At 40.4% G+C, this 19,233-nt stretch overlaps 1 protein-coding gene across 1 annotated transcript in view; it reads right to left on the reverse strand.

Moving 5' to 3' along the window:
- LOC126284881 (GDP-D-glucose phosphorylase 1) overlaps positions 1–18,158 on the reverse strand; it is a 104,340-nt gene extending 86,182 nt beyond the window's left edge. The window contains exons 1-2 of the mRNA XM_049984133.1: positions 17,591–18,158; positions 17,214–17,506 (exon numbers count right to left, since the gene is read on the reverse strand). Of these exons, the coding sequence (XP_049840090.1) occupies positions 17,214–17,506; positions 17,591–17,785 (488 nt within the window). The 5' untranslated portion in view covers positions 17,786–18,158. The remainder of the gene's footprint in view (positions 1–17,213; positions 17,507–17,590) is intronic.
- Between the last annotated feature and the right edge of the window lie 1,075 nt (positions 18,159–19,233).

Below are 19,233 nucleotides of genomic sequence, written 5' to 3' on the forward strand. Positions count from 1 at the left end.
GGAACAGCAAGTTCCCTTGCCAGTCTAGGAATGGTAGAGCGATGGGTTCGATGACGGTTTGGATGTACCGTGCACTATTCAGTGTCCCCTCGACGATCACCAGAGGTGTACGGCCAGTGTAGGAGATCGCTCCCCGCACCATGATGCCGGGTGTTGGCCCTGTGTGCCTCGGTCGTATGCAGTCCTGATTGTGGCGCTCACCTGCACGGCGCCAAACACGCATACGACCATCATTGGCACCAAGACAGAAGCGACTCTCATCGCTGAAGACGACACGTCTCCATTCGTCCCTCCATTCACGTCTGTCGCGACACCACTGGAGGCGGGCTGCACGATGTTGGGGCGTGAGCGGAAGACGGCCTAACGGTGTGCAGGACCGTAGCCCAGCTTCATGGAGACAGTTGCGAATGGTCCTCGCCGATACCCCAGGAGCAACAGTGTCCCTAATTTGCTGGGAAGTGGCGGTGCAGTCCCCTACAGCACTGCGTAGGATCCTACGGTCTTGGCGTGCATCCGTGAGTCGCTGCAGTCCGGTCCCAGGTCGACGGGCACGTGCACCTTCCGCCGACCACTGGCGACAACATCGATGTACTGTGGAGACCTCACGCCCCACATGTTGAGCAATTCGGCGGTACGTCCACCTGGCCACCCGCATGTCCACTATACGCCCTCGCTCAAAGTCCGTCAACTGCACATACGGTTCACGTCCACGCTGTCGCGGCATGCTACCAGTGTTAAAGACTGCGATGGAGCTCCGTATGCCACGGCAAACTGGCTAACACTGACGGCGGCGGTGCACAAATGCTGCGCAGCTAGCGCCATTCGACGGCCAACACCATGGTTCCTGGTGTGTCCGATGTGCCGTGCGTGTGATCATTGCTTGTACAGCCCTCTCGCAGTGTCCGGAGCAAGTATGGTGGGTCTGACACACCGGTGTCAATGTGTTCTTTTTTCCATTTCCAGGAGTGTACGTGCCGCTGCAAGTGCATTGACCCTTCGTAGCATAATAGTGCCCTGCTGGCAGCACTGCCTGCGTGACTGGCATGCATAACAGACTTCACAAGGTCTGGCAGTTGCCTGAACAGGCAGGCACATACGGCTGTCCACAGTGCGGTGTAAGTGCTCATGACCTGGTGTAACAAACTACTGCCCTGCCATGGCAGGTACACTGCCTGACGGTGAGGTTGGCATCCAGGTGCTGTGGAGGTGACATGCAATTCCGTGATAAACAGCCCAGGACATACAAGGAAATATCTTCGTTTTGTTGAGAGCTGTTTACCCATGTCATCCTAGCATGGCTGCTGCCCATACGGCCTGCAGAGGAAATGACTGCCAGACATTCTTTACCCACATTAGTTGTTATCAATGCACTTTTCTAGGATGAGTAGCATGGCTGCTACACAACTAACTTCCTTTGCACACTGGGTCATTTTCATAGTATCCTACCAGAGAACTGAAGGTTAAGCCTGTTTAACCTACGACAGAGCCAGTCTTATCATACCATTTCATATGTCCTTAAATTGTTGCATTGAGATATTGGCATGAGCTGACTAATTCCAGCTGTGACTCATTGATGCCATTTTAATATAGTACTATGTTTCTTTGTTTCCTGGTTAAACAATTTATATTGCTGAACAATTAAAACAAATTGGCAGTCTTTGCATGACCCTGAAGTCTTATCAGATCACATTGGTTGTTGGCACAAATATTTAAATGTAGTACTGTTTTATAGACAACTGCATAATCTGAAAAATGTCTGAGGTTGTTCTAACTATCAGGCCATTGAAATATTATACAAACATTAAGGGTTCTTGCATATGCCTGAAGTTCCTCACACATCTCTGAATGACTCTCCATCAAAGATGATATGTTGCATCTCACAAATCTAGAAATCAATCCAGTCCAAAAATTTGTTTTATGCCCCACATGAACACACTTTCATAACTAAATACTGGTGTGACACTGAGTCAAATTCTTTTCCATAAGTCAAGAAATATTGCATCCACATGACTTACTTCATCCACGACTTTCACAAGAGAAAAAGATAGTTTCATACAATTCATATCTTTGGTGTCACTGCTGGTCAGTGAAGTACCCCGCACATTACTGCACCTCCGCCACCACCAAAGTGGCATCTGTCGATATGCACATTCATTTGAGTAGCACACCATTTGGTTGCTCTGGGCTGCCCGCAGAGGCTGCTGACCTTGGCTCAGTGCCACTATCGCCTGTAGCCACGCAGCACCTAGTGGGCAAATGGTTCTTATAAAACCATGTACTGGCAATGTCAGCAGCCTTGTGTATGTTCTCTAAACTGTATTGTACTTGTGGTGTCTTGCCACAATTTAATAAATACTAGGTTTGTTACGGCCATGGGTTTTATTGCACTTGGAGTTGGAATAGTTGCCATGAAGGGGGCTATTCTGTTCAAGATACCTCATTACATTTGAGTTCTGAATATGTTCTAATATTCTGCAAGAGAAAGATATCAGTGATACAGAGTGACAGACTTGCAGTAATTAGACTAATTACAGAGACACTTAAATAAGCATTGTTACATGCTCAATATGTAATGGAATGAGAAGAAATCTTCATACACGATACAATAGGAAATATCCAAGAAAATTATGATCCTATGATACCTATAGTCTAGGGGTAGCATCTCTGATTCATAATCAAAACATCCTAGATCCCAGGTTTGAACCCCCCCCCCAGACTTCCGGCATAAGAAGTCACCTTCATTTTGCCAACAGCCTTCTCAAAGAGAGCGGAGGAGTGGACAAAGGTTCAAGGCACTCTCTTGCCCTTGGTGTGGGAAACTACCCCTAAAGGTGGAAGAATCAGCAGTGATCAATGGCATAAGGATGCAGAAGGAAATGGAAACCACAACATGTATCCACAGGACATGCAGCCAGTTATTGAAAAAGTATGATGATGATCTCTCCATTGGCGAGAAGATTCTGGAATAGATGGGATTGCCAAGGAGGAGGTTACCATGAGAAAGAGATTGAATAATCAATGAAAGGATAATATTCTACTAGTCAGGGTGTGGAACGTTAGAAGCTTGAATGTAGTAGGGGAACCAGAAAATCTGAAAAGGGAAATGCAAATGCTCAATCTAGATATAGTAGAGGTCAGTGAAGTGAAATGTAAAGAAGACAAGGATTTCTGGTCAGATGTGTATAGGGTAATATCAGAAAATGGTATAATGGGAGTAGGATTTGTTATGAATAGCAAGATAGGGCAGAGAGTGTGTTACTGTGGACAATTCAGTGGTAGGGTTATTCGTATCAGAATCAACAGCATAACAACACCGACGACAATAGTTCAGGTATACATGCTGACATTGCATGCTGGAGAGAGAGAGAGAGAGAGAGAGAGAGAGAGAGAGAGAGAGAGAATATGAGGATATTGAAAGGGTAATACAATATGCAAACGGACATGAACATCTAATATTCATGGGTGACTGGAATGAAGTTGTAGGGGAAGGAGCAGAAGAAAAAGTTACAGAAGAATATGGGCAGAGACAAGGGATGAGAGAGGAGAAAGACTAATTGATTTCTGTAAAAAAGAATAATATACAGAAGAATCAAAAAGAAAATTGAGAATGTGTTAGATGATGATCAGTTTGGCTTTAGGAAAGGTAGTGGGACCAGAGAGGCAATTCTGACCTTGTGGCTGATAATGGAAGCAAGACTAAAGAAAAATCAAGACACGTTCATAGGATTTGTCAACCTAGGAAAAGCATTTGACAATGTACACTACTGACCATTAAAATTGCTACCCTCAGAAGAAGTGCATTCCTTGGACAAATATATTATACTAGAACTGACACGCGATTACATTTTCACGCAATTTGGGTGCATAGATCCTGAGAAATCAGTACCCACAACAACCATCATTGGCCGTAATAACGGCGTTGATACGCCTGGGCATTAAGTCAAACAGAGCTTGGATGGCGTGTACAGGTACAGCTGCCATTGCAGCTTCAACACGATACCACTGTTCATCAAGAGTAGTGATTGGAGTAGCATGACGAGCCAGTTGCTCGGCCACCATTGACCAGACATTTTCAATTAGTGAGAGATCTGGAGAATTTGCTGGCCAGGGCAGCAGTCGAACATTTTCTGTATCCAGAAAGGACCGTACAGGACCTGCAACATGCAGTCGTGCATTATCCTACTGAAATGTGGGGTTTTGCAGGGATCGAATGAAGGGTAGAGCCACGGGTCGTAATACATCTGAAATGTAATGTCCACTGTTCAAAGTGCAGTCAATGGGAACAAGAGGTGATCGAGACATTTAACCAATGGCACACCATACAATCACGTCGGGCGATACGCCAGTATGGCGATGATGAATACACGTTTCCAATGTGCATTCACCGCGATGTCGCCAAACACGGATGCAACCATCATGTTGCTGTAAACAGAACCTGGATTCATCCACAAAAAAATGACATTTTGCCATTCACGCACCCAGGTTCATCATTGATTAGACCATCGCAGGCGCTCCTGTCTGTGATGCAGCGTCAAGGGTAATCACAGCCATGGTCCCAGAGCTGATAGTCCATGCTGCTGCAAACGTCGTCGAACTGTTCGTGCAGATGGTTGTTGTCTTGCAAATGTCCCCATCTATTGACTCAGGGGTTGAGACATAGCTGCATGATCCATTACAGCCATGCAGATAAGATGCCTGTCTTGTCGACTGCTGCTGCTACAAGGCCATTCGGATCCAGCATGGCGTTCTGTGCTACCCTCCTGAACCCAGCCATTCCACCGATTCCATATTCTGCTAACAGTCATTGGATCTCGACCAACACGAGCAGCAATGTCACGATACAATAAACTGCAATCACGATAGGCTACAATCTGACCTTTATCAAAGTTGGAAACGTGGTGGTACACATTTCTCCTCCTTACACGAGGCATCACAACAACGTTTCACCAGGCAACGCTGGTCAACTGCTGTTTGTGTAAGAGAAATCTGTTGGAAACTTTCCTCATGTCAGCACATTGTAGGTGTTGCCACCAGCACCAACCTGGTGTGAATGCTCTGAAAAGCTAATCAATTGCACATCACAGCATTTTCTTCCTGTCGGTTAAATTTTCCGTCTGTAGCACATCATCTTTGTGGTGTAGTAATTTTAATGGCCAGTAGTGTACAATGTTCGTAATTCTGAGAAAGATAGGGGTATGCTGTAGGGAGAGACAGAAGAGGGAAGAGGGAATAATAAGAGAGGGTGACCAAGAACGAAATGCTCAGATTGAAAAGGGTGTAAGACAGGGATGTAGTTTTTCACTCCTATTGTTCAATCTGTACATCGAAGAAGCAATTATGGAAATAAAAGAAATGTTCAGGACTGGAATTCAAATTCAAGGTGAAAGGATATCAATGATATGATTTGCTGATGACATTGCTATCCTGAGTGAAAGTGAAGAAGTAGAACATGATCTGCTGAATAGAATTGACAGTCTACTGAGTACAGAACACGGATTGAGAGTAAATTGAAGAAAAATGAAAGTAATGAGAAGAAGCAGAAATGAGAAGAGTGAGAAACTTAGCATCAGGACTGATGGTCACGAAGTAGATGAAGTTAACGTATTCTGCTACGGCAGCAAAATAACCCATGATGGATGGGGCAAGGAGGACATCAAAAGCAAACTAGAACTGGCAAGAAAGGCATTCCTGGCCAAGAGGACAGTAAATTCAACATGAAAAAAAGTCTGGAATGATTAATGGCAGAGCAATCTTGCCTGAATCATCACCAGCTGATCAAACCTCCCTGCAGGCGACCAGCAAGTTTTCATCTACACTGACGACAACTATGCACATTGAATCAGAGCAGAAATGACAGGGCAGATGTGAAGCATGGGTGCACCAATGGGGATGAAAGCCCTCTCCCAAATGTGACTGTAGCGAAGGGCATATTGAAGTACCTGTCACTGAGTCAACTTGAAAATCAGAATCCTAACTTATTTTGCACATTTCACTCCTTGTTACCTTACAGAAACTGGACATCCAATTTTAAATGTGCTGCATCACAACAACTTAAGTTTTACTTACTGTCAAGGGCTGTTTATGTAATATGCCCCCGTTCAGGTAGGATTAAAGCAATAACTGCATTGTAGTACTTCAAAAATATTCTACCCAATGCAGTACATTCAACTTCTAGTCATGTGACAAATTTATCTCAGGTGTGAAATCTTTGGGATTATCCGGTTTTCTCTACGTCTCAGTTTTAGATATTTGCCTAGAAGTGACTGTTACTTACCACCACCCAGAACAAACTTGTGCCGTAAGGATAAAATTGTCCTCCACAATGCCTAAAATTGCCCCATATCCAAGGGAAACTCCCTGGATTTAATCAACCTTGAGCAATTTGGATTACCCTGGACTGCATCCCAATTGGCCATGGAAAATGAGCAGACATTCTCCACAAGTGAGCAAATGTTCATCACCACCTTCTGAGTATGCAGCAGAATGACAGACATTTGCTCATGTTATATCAGTGTGTTATATCAGTTTGTCCTGCATATTCCTATAAAATTCCTTTCAAAGGATTTCCCTGACAGTGACGAGTGGTGCGATAAACTACATAAAAGACCTTGATATTAATCTAGTGCTGTTGTCGTTTATGATATGTTATACTGATTTCCTGTGTTGAAATGCTGATATGGAGTACTTTAGTAATCTTTGTACATGTAGAGCTAATTCTTACAATTCAAAAACTCATAATGCATGCCATACGATAAATAACGATAAAATCACCTGATAATCCACAAGTTGGATGACTAACACTTTTTGGGATTACAGAAGTGTCCGATTCCAGCCATCTTCTTTGACCCATGAAGTCATCAATAGGACGGAAATGGCAATTCTAAGTGTCTCCAATATGTATCACTACATACACATGGCAACAAACACGAAAATACATATAAATAAGACAATAACATCTCCCTCCAGAAATACAATCAAACTAACAGGGCAACAGTGAGAAATTGGGGGTTTTAGGATGACGACAATATACTACCCTTGACCCTTATAGGTGACGATACCAAAACACCAATAACTATCAATAAAACTCTGAAAATTGGAATTGGACATTTCCCTTGACACCTCCCCCCTTTCCCACACACAAATTAAATGTCTTACCATACTACAAACAACAAACCAATAACACATAACAAAAACGCCAAACACATAAACAAAATTACCGAGCGAGGTGGCGCAGTGGTTAGCACACTGGACTCGCATTCAGGAGGACGACGGTTCAATCCCATCTCCAGCCATCCTGATTTAGGTTTTCCGCGATTTCTCTAAATTGTTTCAGGCAAATGCCGGGGTGGTTCCTTTGAAAGGGCACGGCCGATTCCCTCCCCCATCCTTCCCTAACGCGAGTTTCTGCTCCGTCTCTAATGACCTCGTTGTCGACGGACGCTAAAAAAAACCCCACTAACATAAACAAAATTGATAACTCATTGAAAACCTTATGGAATTACAAACACTGCCAACAGTGACTTCACACATCCAATCCAATCCAACACCAAGCTGCGCGCGCTCACACACACACACACACACACACACACACACACACACACACACACACACACACACACACACACACACCACCTGAGGTCACCATGAAACTCAACAAGATGACATCTACAAACACAACTAACTCATAAACACCGGGCCATAATGACGTCACACACAACACCACCCTTATGTCATGGGTCAAAGCAGACGGATGGAATCGGACACTCCTGTTAACCCTACTTTTTTCCAACGCAATTTCCACTAAGGTCTCTTCACGACAACAGCTCTAACTGATGTTTGATCCCATTCTAGGATATGTTGTCAGATAAACATAGCTCTAGCAGGAAGGTAAGTTGATGATTTTTAAGTAAGAGCAGTACTGGGTGATGAAAGGTACATTCTCTATGTTTATTTGTCAATATTTTTTGTGACGGTCAAGATGGTATTCAGAATATTCCTGTGAAACAGACTGCTTGTCTGTAGGAATAATGTCAGTCAAGACAGTGTATGTATTTTTGTAGTGAATTAGTCTCTCTCCAAGGCTGGAGTAGAATCTATTTCATATAAAAGAATGGCAACTGACAAAGAGCAGAAACAATTTTTTTTGATGGACTAACCATGTACTGAACTTTGAAACTCACCATGTGTAGACTGGAGAATCACACTGAGAGAGCCAGTGAACAATCACCACCACCATGACCACCACCACCACTATCATTAGGGAGCTTGCTAAGTAAGGGGTAGGATACTAAGACATGGATCTTATCTATGTAAATGAATACAGGTGTTTTCCTTAATATTACAGTACAGCTATGCATGCAGGTAGAGAACAGTTCACGTCTTAGATTCAGCCATAGATTCTCAGAAAGCTCTCTTTGTACAGCCCCCTAAAAGGTAAACATAGAGATGCCCTGAATTGGAATGAGATTTTCACTCTGCAGCGGAGTGTGCGCTGATATGAAACTTCCTGGCAGATTACAACTGTGTGCCGGGACCTTTGCCTTTCACTTTGGAAGGTAGGAGATGAGGTACTGGCAGAAGTAAAACTGTGAGGATGGGGTGTGAGTCGCGCTTAGGTTGCTCAGTTGGTAGAGCACTTGCCCGCGAAAGGCAAAGGTCCCGAGTTCAAGTCTCGGTCCAGCACACAGTTTTAATATGCCAGGAAGTTTCATGCCCTGAACTGTTTATACAGGGTGGTCAGAACCAGTCAGAAAGCTTATAAGACTGTTGCAATGGAGGTTGTGATAAAAAATAATTGTTAAGAAAAAAAATCAAAATGTTGTGCCATTTTCGAAATACTTAACATTTAAGTTAGCAAATCAGTTTGTCATGCGTGCAAATTCAAGCAGCCTGTCAGGGACAGTATTGCCAAACTTGATCTTCATCTGATTAACTCAAACTTAACGAATGTATTTCTAGCTCAAACAAAAAAATAGAAACTCCAGGTAGGAATAACAATAATGTAGGAAAAAATTGATTGCTATTTATCACCAAAATGACACATGAAATTGCAGACAGGTACGATTAAAAGACACTTAGCACACCCTTTTGGCCATAGGCTTCATCTGAAAGGGAGAAACACACACCAGTCATTCACACATGACTGCTGACTCTGGGAGCTCAAGCCAGAATGCAGAATAAGTGCTTGAATCTCTGTACGCAACACCCTGATCGGCCCACTTCAATGCTAAATAACTGGGAAATTATGCAATGTATCTAATTTTTTCTTAAACAATTGCTTCTCTGGATACTCTCCATATTATGCCGCTCAAGGAAGAAATATTGATTAGTCAGTATGAAATTATATACAGTCAAGAGCAAGTAGATCAGGGTTCCTTTCAGGTGATTGCAGGTGAAGGTCAACAGTGAATAGACTATAGCGAATCAAGACTGGTGATGTTGGGATGGGAGAGGACATGATTTGCAAGATTTGGAAAATGTTATTGTACTTGTTCTTATGACATTTAACATATGACCATGACTTCTAATCCAAAAAATTTTATAATAAAACTCTGCCATGGTAGTCATTCAGATTTATATCTATTACACACTTTAAAACAAAGTTTGTTTCAATTAATTCCAAATGTCACCATATCCTATTATAGGAAAAACGAAATTACACAAAGTACCTTAATATGTGTGTGCACTGCCACAGAATGTAAAAGAAGAAGGATCAGTCACAACAAAACATGAAAAGCTATCAGTGCAAGACACCATACAGATGGTCCTGCAAAAAACATATAATGTAAAATCACATTTTCAATAAACAAAACCCACTGATGATGGCACAGAGGTGCCAAAACATGTTTGGGTAGAAATAAAAACAGTGTTTTTGCAATAAGATGGAACCTACATGCTATATTTTAACTGCAAACTCAGGAAGAAAGACAAGAGCTGCAGATATGAAAGATGAATATGTCATCATATCCCTATGTTACATTGTGGGATTTGTTCCTTCCTGCATAAGTGCCCAGCTTTACAGCTCTCATGTACAATCTTATGCATTGTTGCTAATAGAATTCCAAGGGTACACACTGTAGGCACAGGAATAATTTTTAAGTACTCTTTAATTCTCAAACGTATTTATTCCATAGTAGCTCTTGGAGCACACCCTGGAGACACTTTCATCTTCAATTGAGTTTCAAGAGGGTTCAAACCATGACCGTGGGAGGAGGAAAAACGTCAAATTCAATACTCAAAGTTCTAGCTTACAGCAACAACTACCAGTGTTACTACGGAGAAACTGAGAAGCACTAGTTAATGCATATGGGCAAGCAGTACAAACACAAATTGTCTCACTGCTGGCTGCACAGAGTAGATTTACATGATGATGTGGCAACTGGACTGCAGCACTAAAGGCAGCTGCCAGCTTAAGTGTGGTGCATCTGTTGGTCCTGTTGAGGTTTCTGATGACATGTTTGTATCAGGCCTGCTGTGTTCACATGACTGCTAGTCTCAAATATTTTGAATTCATAACACAGCAGTCTTTTATGCTTAGGTGCCCTGATCAATGGCATACACAAGCAAAGCATTCCCACTCCTTCAAAGGAGAAATAACAATGGTCGCCCAGCCTTGTTGCTCCCCCCCCCCCCCCTCCTCTAAATGCTATACAGGTGACAATTGCCAATCTTATTTACATTATGAAAGCCAAGGAACCTGGCCTCATTGAGATTCCTGAAGAAGACAAGTACACCAAACTTTGCATATCACACCTCACATTTCCTCAGTTAGTAGCAGATGGTAAATAGTTAATTACGTGACTTCGGTGTTGATTCCCTAGAATTCCTTTCCTTTTATCTCCCCCCCCCCCCCTCAAAATTTCATAAAGTAGCTGAGTCCAATACAGATATCCTTACCACAGGATTCATTTCAACTTTCAGTGTTAAACTAAAGCAAATAGGCATAAAGGTGACACACAGATCTTCAGGTGAAAATAACCAAACTCTCTTTGAGACAATGAGAAAGGTTGCATGTCATTCATGTACTTGGTGGTATAAATAATGTGTGAGATAACAATAAAAAAATTAAATCCATAAGTACATCCCACACAATATAACACTGCTAAGACCACTCAAACTTTCTTGTGTGAGGTTTTCTTGAAACAAATGAGACTGATGCTGCAATTTATCAGATATGGTAGTTGTCTTCAAAGCTTGACCCACTTGGGACCATGCACACTAGTACAATATGTAAGCAACAGGATAAAATAAAAAACGATATGAGAAGATAAAAAACAGGTGTGTACTATGATAAATAGCTCCTAAGTAATTTTGTACCTTTTGTGTCAAGGAAATGTAACTAGTTTAGGATCTACGAGGGCAACAACTTTTGTATTTTACTTTTCCAATGTGTTATCAATTAAACCAACCAATCATTATAAACAAAGTCTTATAGAGTCAAACATGTCTAGAACAGTCCTCTATAGCTTTGCTGTCTTGACTCCTTCACAATGAGATCTAAGGTGCACAATTTACAAATTAATTGAGGCATGATTGAAGATTTAGTACAAGAAGATGACTGTAATGTGTGCACAAGAAGCTTATTTTTTTAATATCCTACTTTATTTGTGATCAGGTCTCTCAGGCTTCATTGAGGCTTTAATTTACCTTACATTGTGATAATAAGATATACTCAAGTAGGACACACTCCCTATCAGAAACTATTTGTTAGTCTCTTATTTATTGAGATTTTTTATCAGAACCTAGACAATATAAGATACAGAGAAACAATTCTATTGTCCAATGACAGAAATATTAGAGTTACTAATAAAACAACACAACTTTTGTAAGAGAAGGCAAATGAAACCCTCAATGGTGTTTGCAATCTGCGCTGCGTAGGGCCAACATTGTCGTGTTAAGCATAAATTATAAATCAATTGACTGTAGCAAATAAAAAGCTTTTTTTAGGGGGGAATACTGATTATCAATTGACGCAGGATCTACATCTACATCTATACACTGCAAACCACTGCGAGGTGTGTGGCACAGGGTACATTCCGTTGTACCAGTTATTATTAATAATCTAGGATGGGTTGCATGAGTGATTTCTAAGCAATCTCTTTTGTAGACTTATAGCACTTCTCCAATATTCTTGCAGTAACCTGAAGTCTACCACCTACTTTAACAATGACAGAACGTATTTGATCATTCAATTTCCTATCCCTACAAAGTCTAATACGCCCACATACTTGAATGAGTTGGCCAATTCCAATAGTGACTCACTGATATTATAGTCATATGTTTTGCGAAGTTTACATTTCAAAATATTTAAAGCACATTGCCAGTCTCTGTACCACGTTGAAGTCTTATGAAGATCTTACTAAATATTTACGCAGCTTCTTTCAGACAGTACTCCATTATAGATAACAGCATCATCTGCAAAAAGGAAGATTTTACTAGTAATATTGTCTGCAAGGTCATTAACAAGTCATGAACAGCAGAGTCCCAACACACTTCCGTGGGACACACCCGAAGTTACTTCTGCATCCAACAATGAGTCTCCATCCAAGATAACATGCTGAGTCCTTTCGCTTTGCTACCCTCAATTTCAGTTCTTGTCTCATTCACTAGGGACTGGACACTAACTCCGGTGCCACAAACAATCTTTACAACCAGAATTTCTTTGGATTTTGTGAAATGTCACTTGACAATGTTCTGGTACAGCAGTCATTGAAGGCATCATGCATTGCTTTCTTGATAGCCAAATGTGTTTCATTCAGCATATGTCTATCTATAGCACTATGCTTTGTTTTGAACCTATTATACAGTAATCTCTGTTTCTTTAGAAGTTTCTTTACAGTGACTGTATACCATGGAGGTTCCCTCATATTATGAACTGTTCTACTGGGTGCATATCTATCCAGTGTGTTGTCAACTATTATTTTAAACTTAAGCCAGAGACATTCTACATGCCCCGAACCTGTGCTGAATGTTTCAAGTCCCTCATTAAGATACAACATTACAAATTTTTTATCTAGTTTACTGAACATATATATCTTCCTGCTTGTTTTAACTGTCCTTTGTACGTTGGCAATCACTGTTGCCGCAACCACGCCATGGCCACTGACACCAGTTTCGATGTGGGCAACCTCGAAGAGGTGAGGTCTATTCGTTGTCATTAGATCCACTACATTTCCATCATCAGTGGCATTCCTAAATGTCTGTTCTAGGTAGTTTTCAGTGAAGGCATTTAGGAAAGTTTGGCAGGACGTCTTATCAGGCTAAACACTAACAACATTGTAATTTTTCCAATTAATTGTTGAATGATCCAAGTCTCCACTGATTATAACAGCAGGGGGGTGAGGGGAGGGGGGGGGGGGGGGCGAATTTACATACAAGTGAACTGAGATTTTCTCTGAAGTTTTTGGTTACATCAGAAGATAAGTTTGGTGAGCAATAGAAGGATCCAATTATCATTTTATGCCCACCCTCTGATACTGATTCTTGTCCAGTCTCACAGGCAGCTTCAGTGTCTATCTCAATGGAACTGACAAATACACCATCTCCCGCTATCCTTTGCCTATCCTTTTGACATACACTTAAATTCTACCCAAAAATCTCACTGCTATCAGTTTCAGCTTTCAACCAGCGTTTGTACCTAGTATTGTGCTTTTCATAAGTGCTTGGCACTTTGTTGCGAATGCTTCGGCAGTTTACCATTAGGATTTTAATAATCTCACCTGTGGGAGGCATGTCTCTCAATCTTACACTGATACTTCTGGGAATATTGGGAAACAGAGTGTCACCTATATGTTATGCCCTTAAGGTCCCATTGTCAGTATGTAACACCCATTGACTTGTGGTGACATACTACTTCTATGTGACTCAGTTTTTAGCCATGTGATTTTTTTCTGAGGATTAATTGGACAAAACATTGACACAAATTTCAAACTGCAGAAAAGGGCCACAAGCAATATCAGGGTTGCCTCAAGTTTCCCTAAGTAAAATTCCCTGACCTCCAGATAAGTTTTAGCATTTTTTCCTGACAAATTTTGAGATCCTAAGGGTAAGTAAAGACATAAGTTGACAAAAAATGTAAGGACTTCTGTATTAAAAATGTCTGAGCAAAAATGTTAAAAACTAACAGCAAAATATTTTGCAATGAACTGTTTTTAGATGGAGAAAGCAAGCCGCATGTTATATACGTTTTATTAAGACCACTGATGTTATTTTACTTCAATAAAGCAAAATGTATTTGATGACAAAAATATGCATTTTGTTGGAGTCACAAGACTGCTTTCAGAAATAACCTCAGAAAAAAGTATGCCTCCTGAAGAAACATAAGGTGGGGAAGAGTTATGTAAACCAATACTACAGGTGACCACCAATAAAATGTTGCTTCTACTATGTTTGTTATTGTCAGTAATTACCCACTGCGTTATGTCTATTATTCTACAGTTATTGTGTGATTTTTCTTTCAAGAAATACTGAGTACATAGCATACAAACTGCCAGTGACTGCCACAATTTTTTTCTTCCTATTGTCCACACTTTCTAATATATAAACTGCTTTCAAAGTGCCAAAATGTACTACGATAAATAAAATGTCTATAAAACGCAGCACTGTATAATGTACTGAGACAGTCGTAATTCCTGAAATCCATCACCTGTAGCCTCTGGCCTGCCAAGCAGCATCACAGCCCTGGGTCCATGGATAAACCATGAAAATCCGGCGCATTACACCGCACACAGACAGACCCAGCCTGGGGGCAGATCGGTGAGACTAGATACGACAGGCAGGACCCACACATTAGTGGGAAATTATGGGGTTGAGATTGGTAGGCCTGATCCATTAGAGATGTCCAAAGAAATGGACTGCCGTTTTGGCCCACCATGGAACCCTACTCGTGTGGCCAGCTATTCATATGTCACAGACATCATGTTGATGAAATGAGACTGCGATTATCACCCATTCAACACACAACTTGCGCAAATACTATGATAATCAATAGTAATGAGGATAGGTAGCAACTCACCAAAAAGATGATCGCTGAGCTAGGCACTCAGAAGAGACGATCACATTCTCATAACTGAATTTTTGGCTGTACCATTTGTCAGAAAATGAGAACGCGCACACACACTCTCACAATCACTCAGGCACAAATTGTGCACACATGACCATTGTCTACTGCTGCTGCGTCAACAATCTCTGAGAATCAGATCCAAACAAACCACTTCTCATGACTCCCACCCTCGCATAGGCAGCTGCTAAGCTAACAGTAAGTAATGGTTGCAGCACTGACTGCAAGCTGAAGGGAGGGGTGGAAAGGGGAGAAGCAGTAAGAATGAGACAGTAGAGAAGCGGCACGCGTTCTTAGCTGCACCCAGACAGCATTTTCCACCATTTGTGCCCTTCAAATAATAATGGGTATATTTATTGTCCGAAGTGTGTTCATCTATCAATCTTCTGTACATATGTAAGCAAAATAAATAAAAGGCTGAACTGAATGATTTACCATGCAGGGAATGAAAATGTGCTGTAGGCCTAGTGATACACTTGTGCATTAAATGGCTATGAAAAACACACCGCTTTTGTACATTTTGTTAAAATGGAAATTCTGGTAATATGCAAGGGCTGTCACTTGTATGAAAGCCAGTGTTCAGACAATCATGGATGGCAAATGACCTGAAACTGAGGGCAGTAAAGCAGAGATGCCAAGACCTTTCTTCATATAGCCTATTACTAAACAAGGTAAGATACAGGAGAGCTCCTCCTGTTTCTTTCTCAAAATGCCAGAGAAATAAGTAATGTAGATATTGTGTTAGGAGCATTGTAATATAGCTGAAATCTCAGATACTGAACAAAGTTCCAGGGTTGAACAGAATCCCTAACAGATTCTACACAGAATTTGACAAAATTTATGTATTAGACCCCTTCGCAATGTTCAATACGCCACTGACATAAATGTTAGGCTTCACCATCAGTCAATATATTACTATAATCAGATTTTCCCGCCTTCCAACCTAACCTAGACATGTGGCCGCAGCTGCCTGTCAAAAGAACCAAGATTTCTACGAGGGTTCAATATGTAACTTTAGCCTGGAATTTGCTATAGGGTCAGCCCTTCTTTATCAATAACTTACCACAGATCCTAAAAAAATATGCCCAAGTGTTGGAAGACAACGCAGGTCTCATCCATCTACAAGTTCTAAGGGTAACAAAAGTGATCTACAAAACTACCATCCACTGTCCCTGATGTCAACCTGTAGTAGAATCTTATGACACATACTGAGCTCAAACATAATCAGCTATCTGAAACAAAATGACCTCCATCACAACAGCCAGCAGGAATTCTGAAAACAATGATATGCAAAACCCAAAGAACACTTTTTTCACATGACATCCTGAAGGACAGCTATCAAGTCAATCAGATAAAGACAGTATTCTTTGACTTACAAAATATATTTAACTCTGCATCACACCATCACATATTGGTGAAAGTGAGATATTGTGTAGGTTTGATCGTACATTTCTTGCTAGGGAGAAATCGGGCTGAACAAGCAAGGGCTTTTAGATAGCTGCAAACTGTCGCATGAAAGTTTACTTGAAGAATTTTGAAAGCCTATATTACCTGAGGAATCTAGGATTATACTACAATTCTCTATGTATTACATCCCTATAGGCTGTAAAGGCAAGGTTACTCTATTTAAATGTGCAAAGAATGATTTAAGCGATCATTCTACCTGTACACCATACGTGAATGGAACATTAAGAAATTCTAATATGTTGTACAATGGGAAGTACATTCTGCCACGCACTTAACGGTTGTTTGCAGAATGCAAATGTAAATATCCAATGAGATGACTCAATATGGAATGCTGCCAAAGAAAACAAACCAACAAGAAATTACCAAACTGATGTATAGTATTTACATTCAAGGGCTGATTATCAAGTGACCACATAGTGACAAAAAAGATGAAGAAAGAGGTAAAGTCTCCATTGAAGTGTAGATGCACTACATTAAAAATTATACCAGTATGCAAATAAATTAATAAATTGTATGCAGAAACTGTCAACGAAAAATCTTGGGCACTTCCTAACTGATTCTGATAATATTTCAACATACTTAGTAGTTTTTCAAACCATTTAACAATGAAACAAGTCTAACCCCTAGTCAAGACGACAGTAATATTAAAATCACGAAACTGTTGTTAACTCATTAAGGAGATACTTACGGATTTGAACTAAGAAGCATAACTTCTATTGCCAGCTGCAGACTATGTTGTGTAGCAATTTGTGGTAAGCAGTTCAGCCGTGAGGGTAAAAGTAAACAATGCCCAAACTCTAGTGGGCTCTCATTAATTATCACACAATGCCTATTTGTTGATGTGTCACATTTTCTTCTCAGCTCAAAAAGTATTTCAGTCTCGTCTATTTTCGTAAAATTAAATCTGTCGTGGTCAAAGGGCTGCGTCAGGCTTGTTATTTCCTCGGGGGCCCTCCTTTTAAGAGCGCGATCTGTATTTAACTGATTACAGTTTATGCAAAAATGCCAGATTAATGAAACAATATTGGCTGTAGCGTTTCTTATAGGTCTTTTATTGTTTCTCACCTGTGCCACAAAAGAAAATTTTCCCTCTAGAATTTTAGAATGTTGTATATTCAAAACGTATCGGAAGACGCCTCGCTCCAACGCGGCTTTCCAAGTATTTTGCAACGCTGAATCGAATACACTTCCACTTTGAACACTACTGTCACTACGTGATGTTTCGTAGATGAAATCAGTTTTACAGTACTCATACTTCATATCGAATTTTCAATAGAAAAACTAATGTAACCCACTCCTTGCGTCAACGTGTACAGCACTGTTATTTTGACAATACGCTGCCACGTGTCGGTATCGAATTTATTAACGATTATGATCACTGCAGCACTAAATGTTATTTTCCAAATTAATGAACAACAGTATCAAAACACGAAGGTTGGCGTTTAACGCCCCGTAATACTTTCATGCAACATATACAGCCAGTCCCAATATTACAGCCTTTTTCAAATAGTTTCTGAATACCTATATTTTGGAGCAAAAGTCAAAAGGGAAGTAATATTACATGTCGCAGATGTTTATATTTATTTCAGAAAGAATCTGGATGTTTGCAGTAAGACCGTAAAACTATGACACGGACATGCTGCACTCAAATGAATGTTTATGTTAAGCAATTGATATCGATGAATCGATGTAATTGAAAACAATGAATCGAATAAGTAATCGAGTTCAGGAAAGTAAACCGTGACTAATTACTATTTCTGGAACTGAAAGAAATTTTGCTCGCAACATCTATTTTTTTGTATTATCGATTCAAAATTTTTTTCACCATTCACACTTTAGTCACTCGTATGTAATGTTATATACATCGTACCGCAATTTAATTGTTGTCTTTGTTGAGCTATCAGCAGCTTTACCGTTAATAGATACATTTATAGATTTATCCTTGTTATGAATACATTTCGTAATGATGTGGAATATTCATTTTAACAGAAGTTTTCTTTACACAAAATATTTTTTTACAGGTACTACTTCATATCTAAGTTATCATTCGAAAATTCTTTTAATTTGCATTTAAATATTGGTTGGCTATAATGGTGAGATATAATCCAGAATAGTGAAGATCACCCTTTCTTCTAGTGTTGTAGCTATACACTTAACTTTTTTTTAAAAAAAATTGGGATCGGTTATTAATGACAAATTTAATAAACGCATATATGTATTGCGAAGGTTTTGTGAATATCTCGAGTTGCTTAAATAAATGTCTGCGAGGTGATTTTGGTTGGGCTCCAGCTATTATTCTGACTACACGCTTTTGTGCAATGAATACTTTGTCTCTTGATGACGGATTGCCCCAAAATATAATGCTTGATGAAAGAAGTGAATGAAAATAGACATAGTAGGCAAATTTACTGATATGTTTATCACCAAAATTTGCCATAACCCTAACTGCATAAGTAGCTGAACCTAGCCGTTTCAGCAGATCATCGATGTGTTTCTTCCAATTCAATTTCTTATCGATGCACACACCCAGAATTCTACCTTAGCAACAGATTTCTGTCCATAGTCAATATTTATCAATGATGTTATGCAATTTACTGTACAGAATTGTATAAACTGTGTTTTCTCGAAATTTAGTGAGAGTCCATTTGCAGAGAACCACGTGATAATTTTCTGAAAGACATCATTTCCAATTTCCTCAGCTGATTCTT

Source organism: Schistocerca gregaria, chromosome 8, assembly GCF_023897955.1.
Source record: "Schistocerca gregaria isolate iqSchGreg1 chromosome 8, iqSchGreg1.2, whole genome shotgun sequence".
NCBI lineage: Eukaryota > Metazoa > Arthropoda > Insecta > Orthoptera > Acrididae > Schistocerca > Schistocerca gregaria.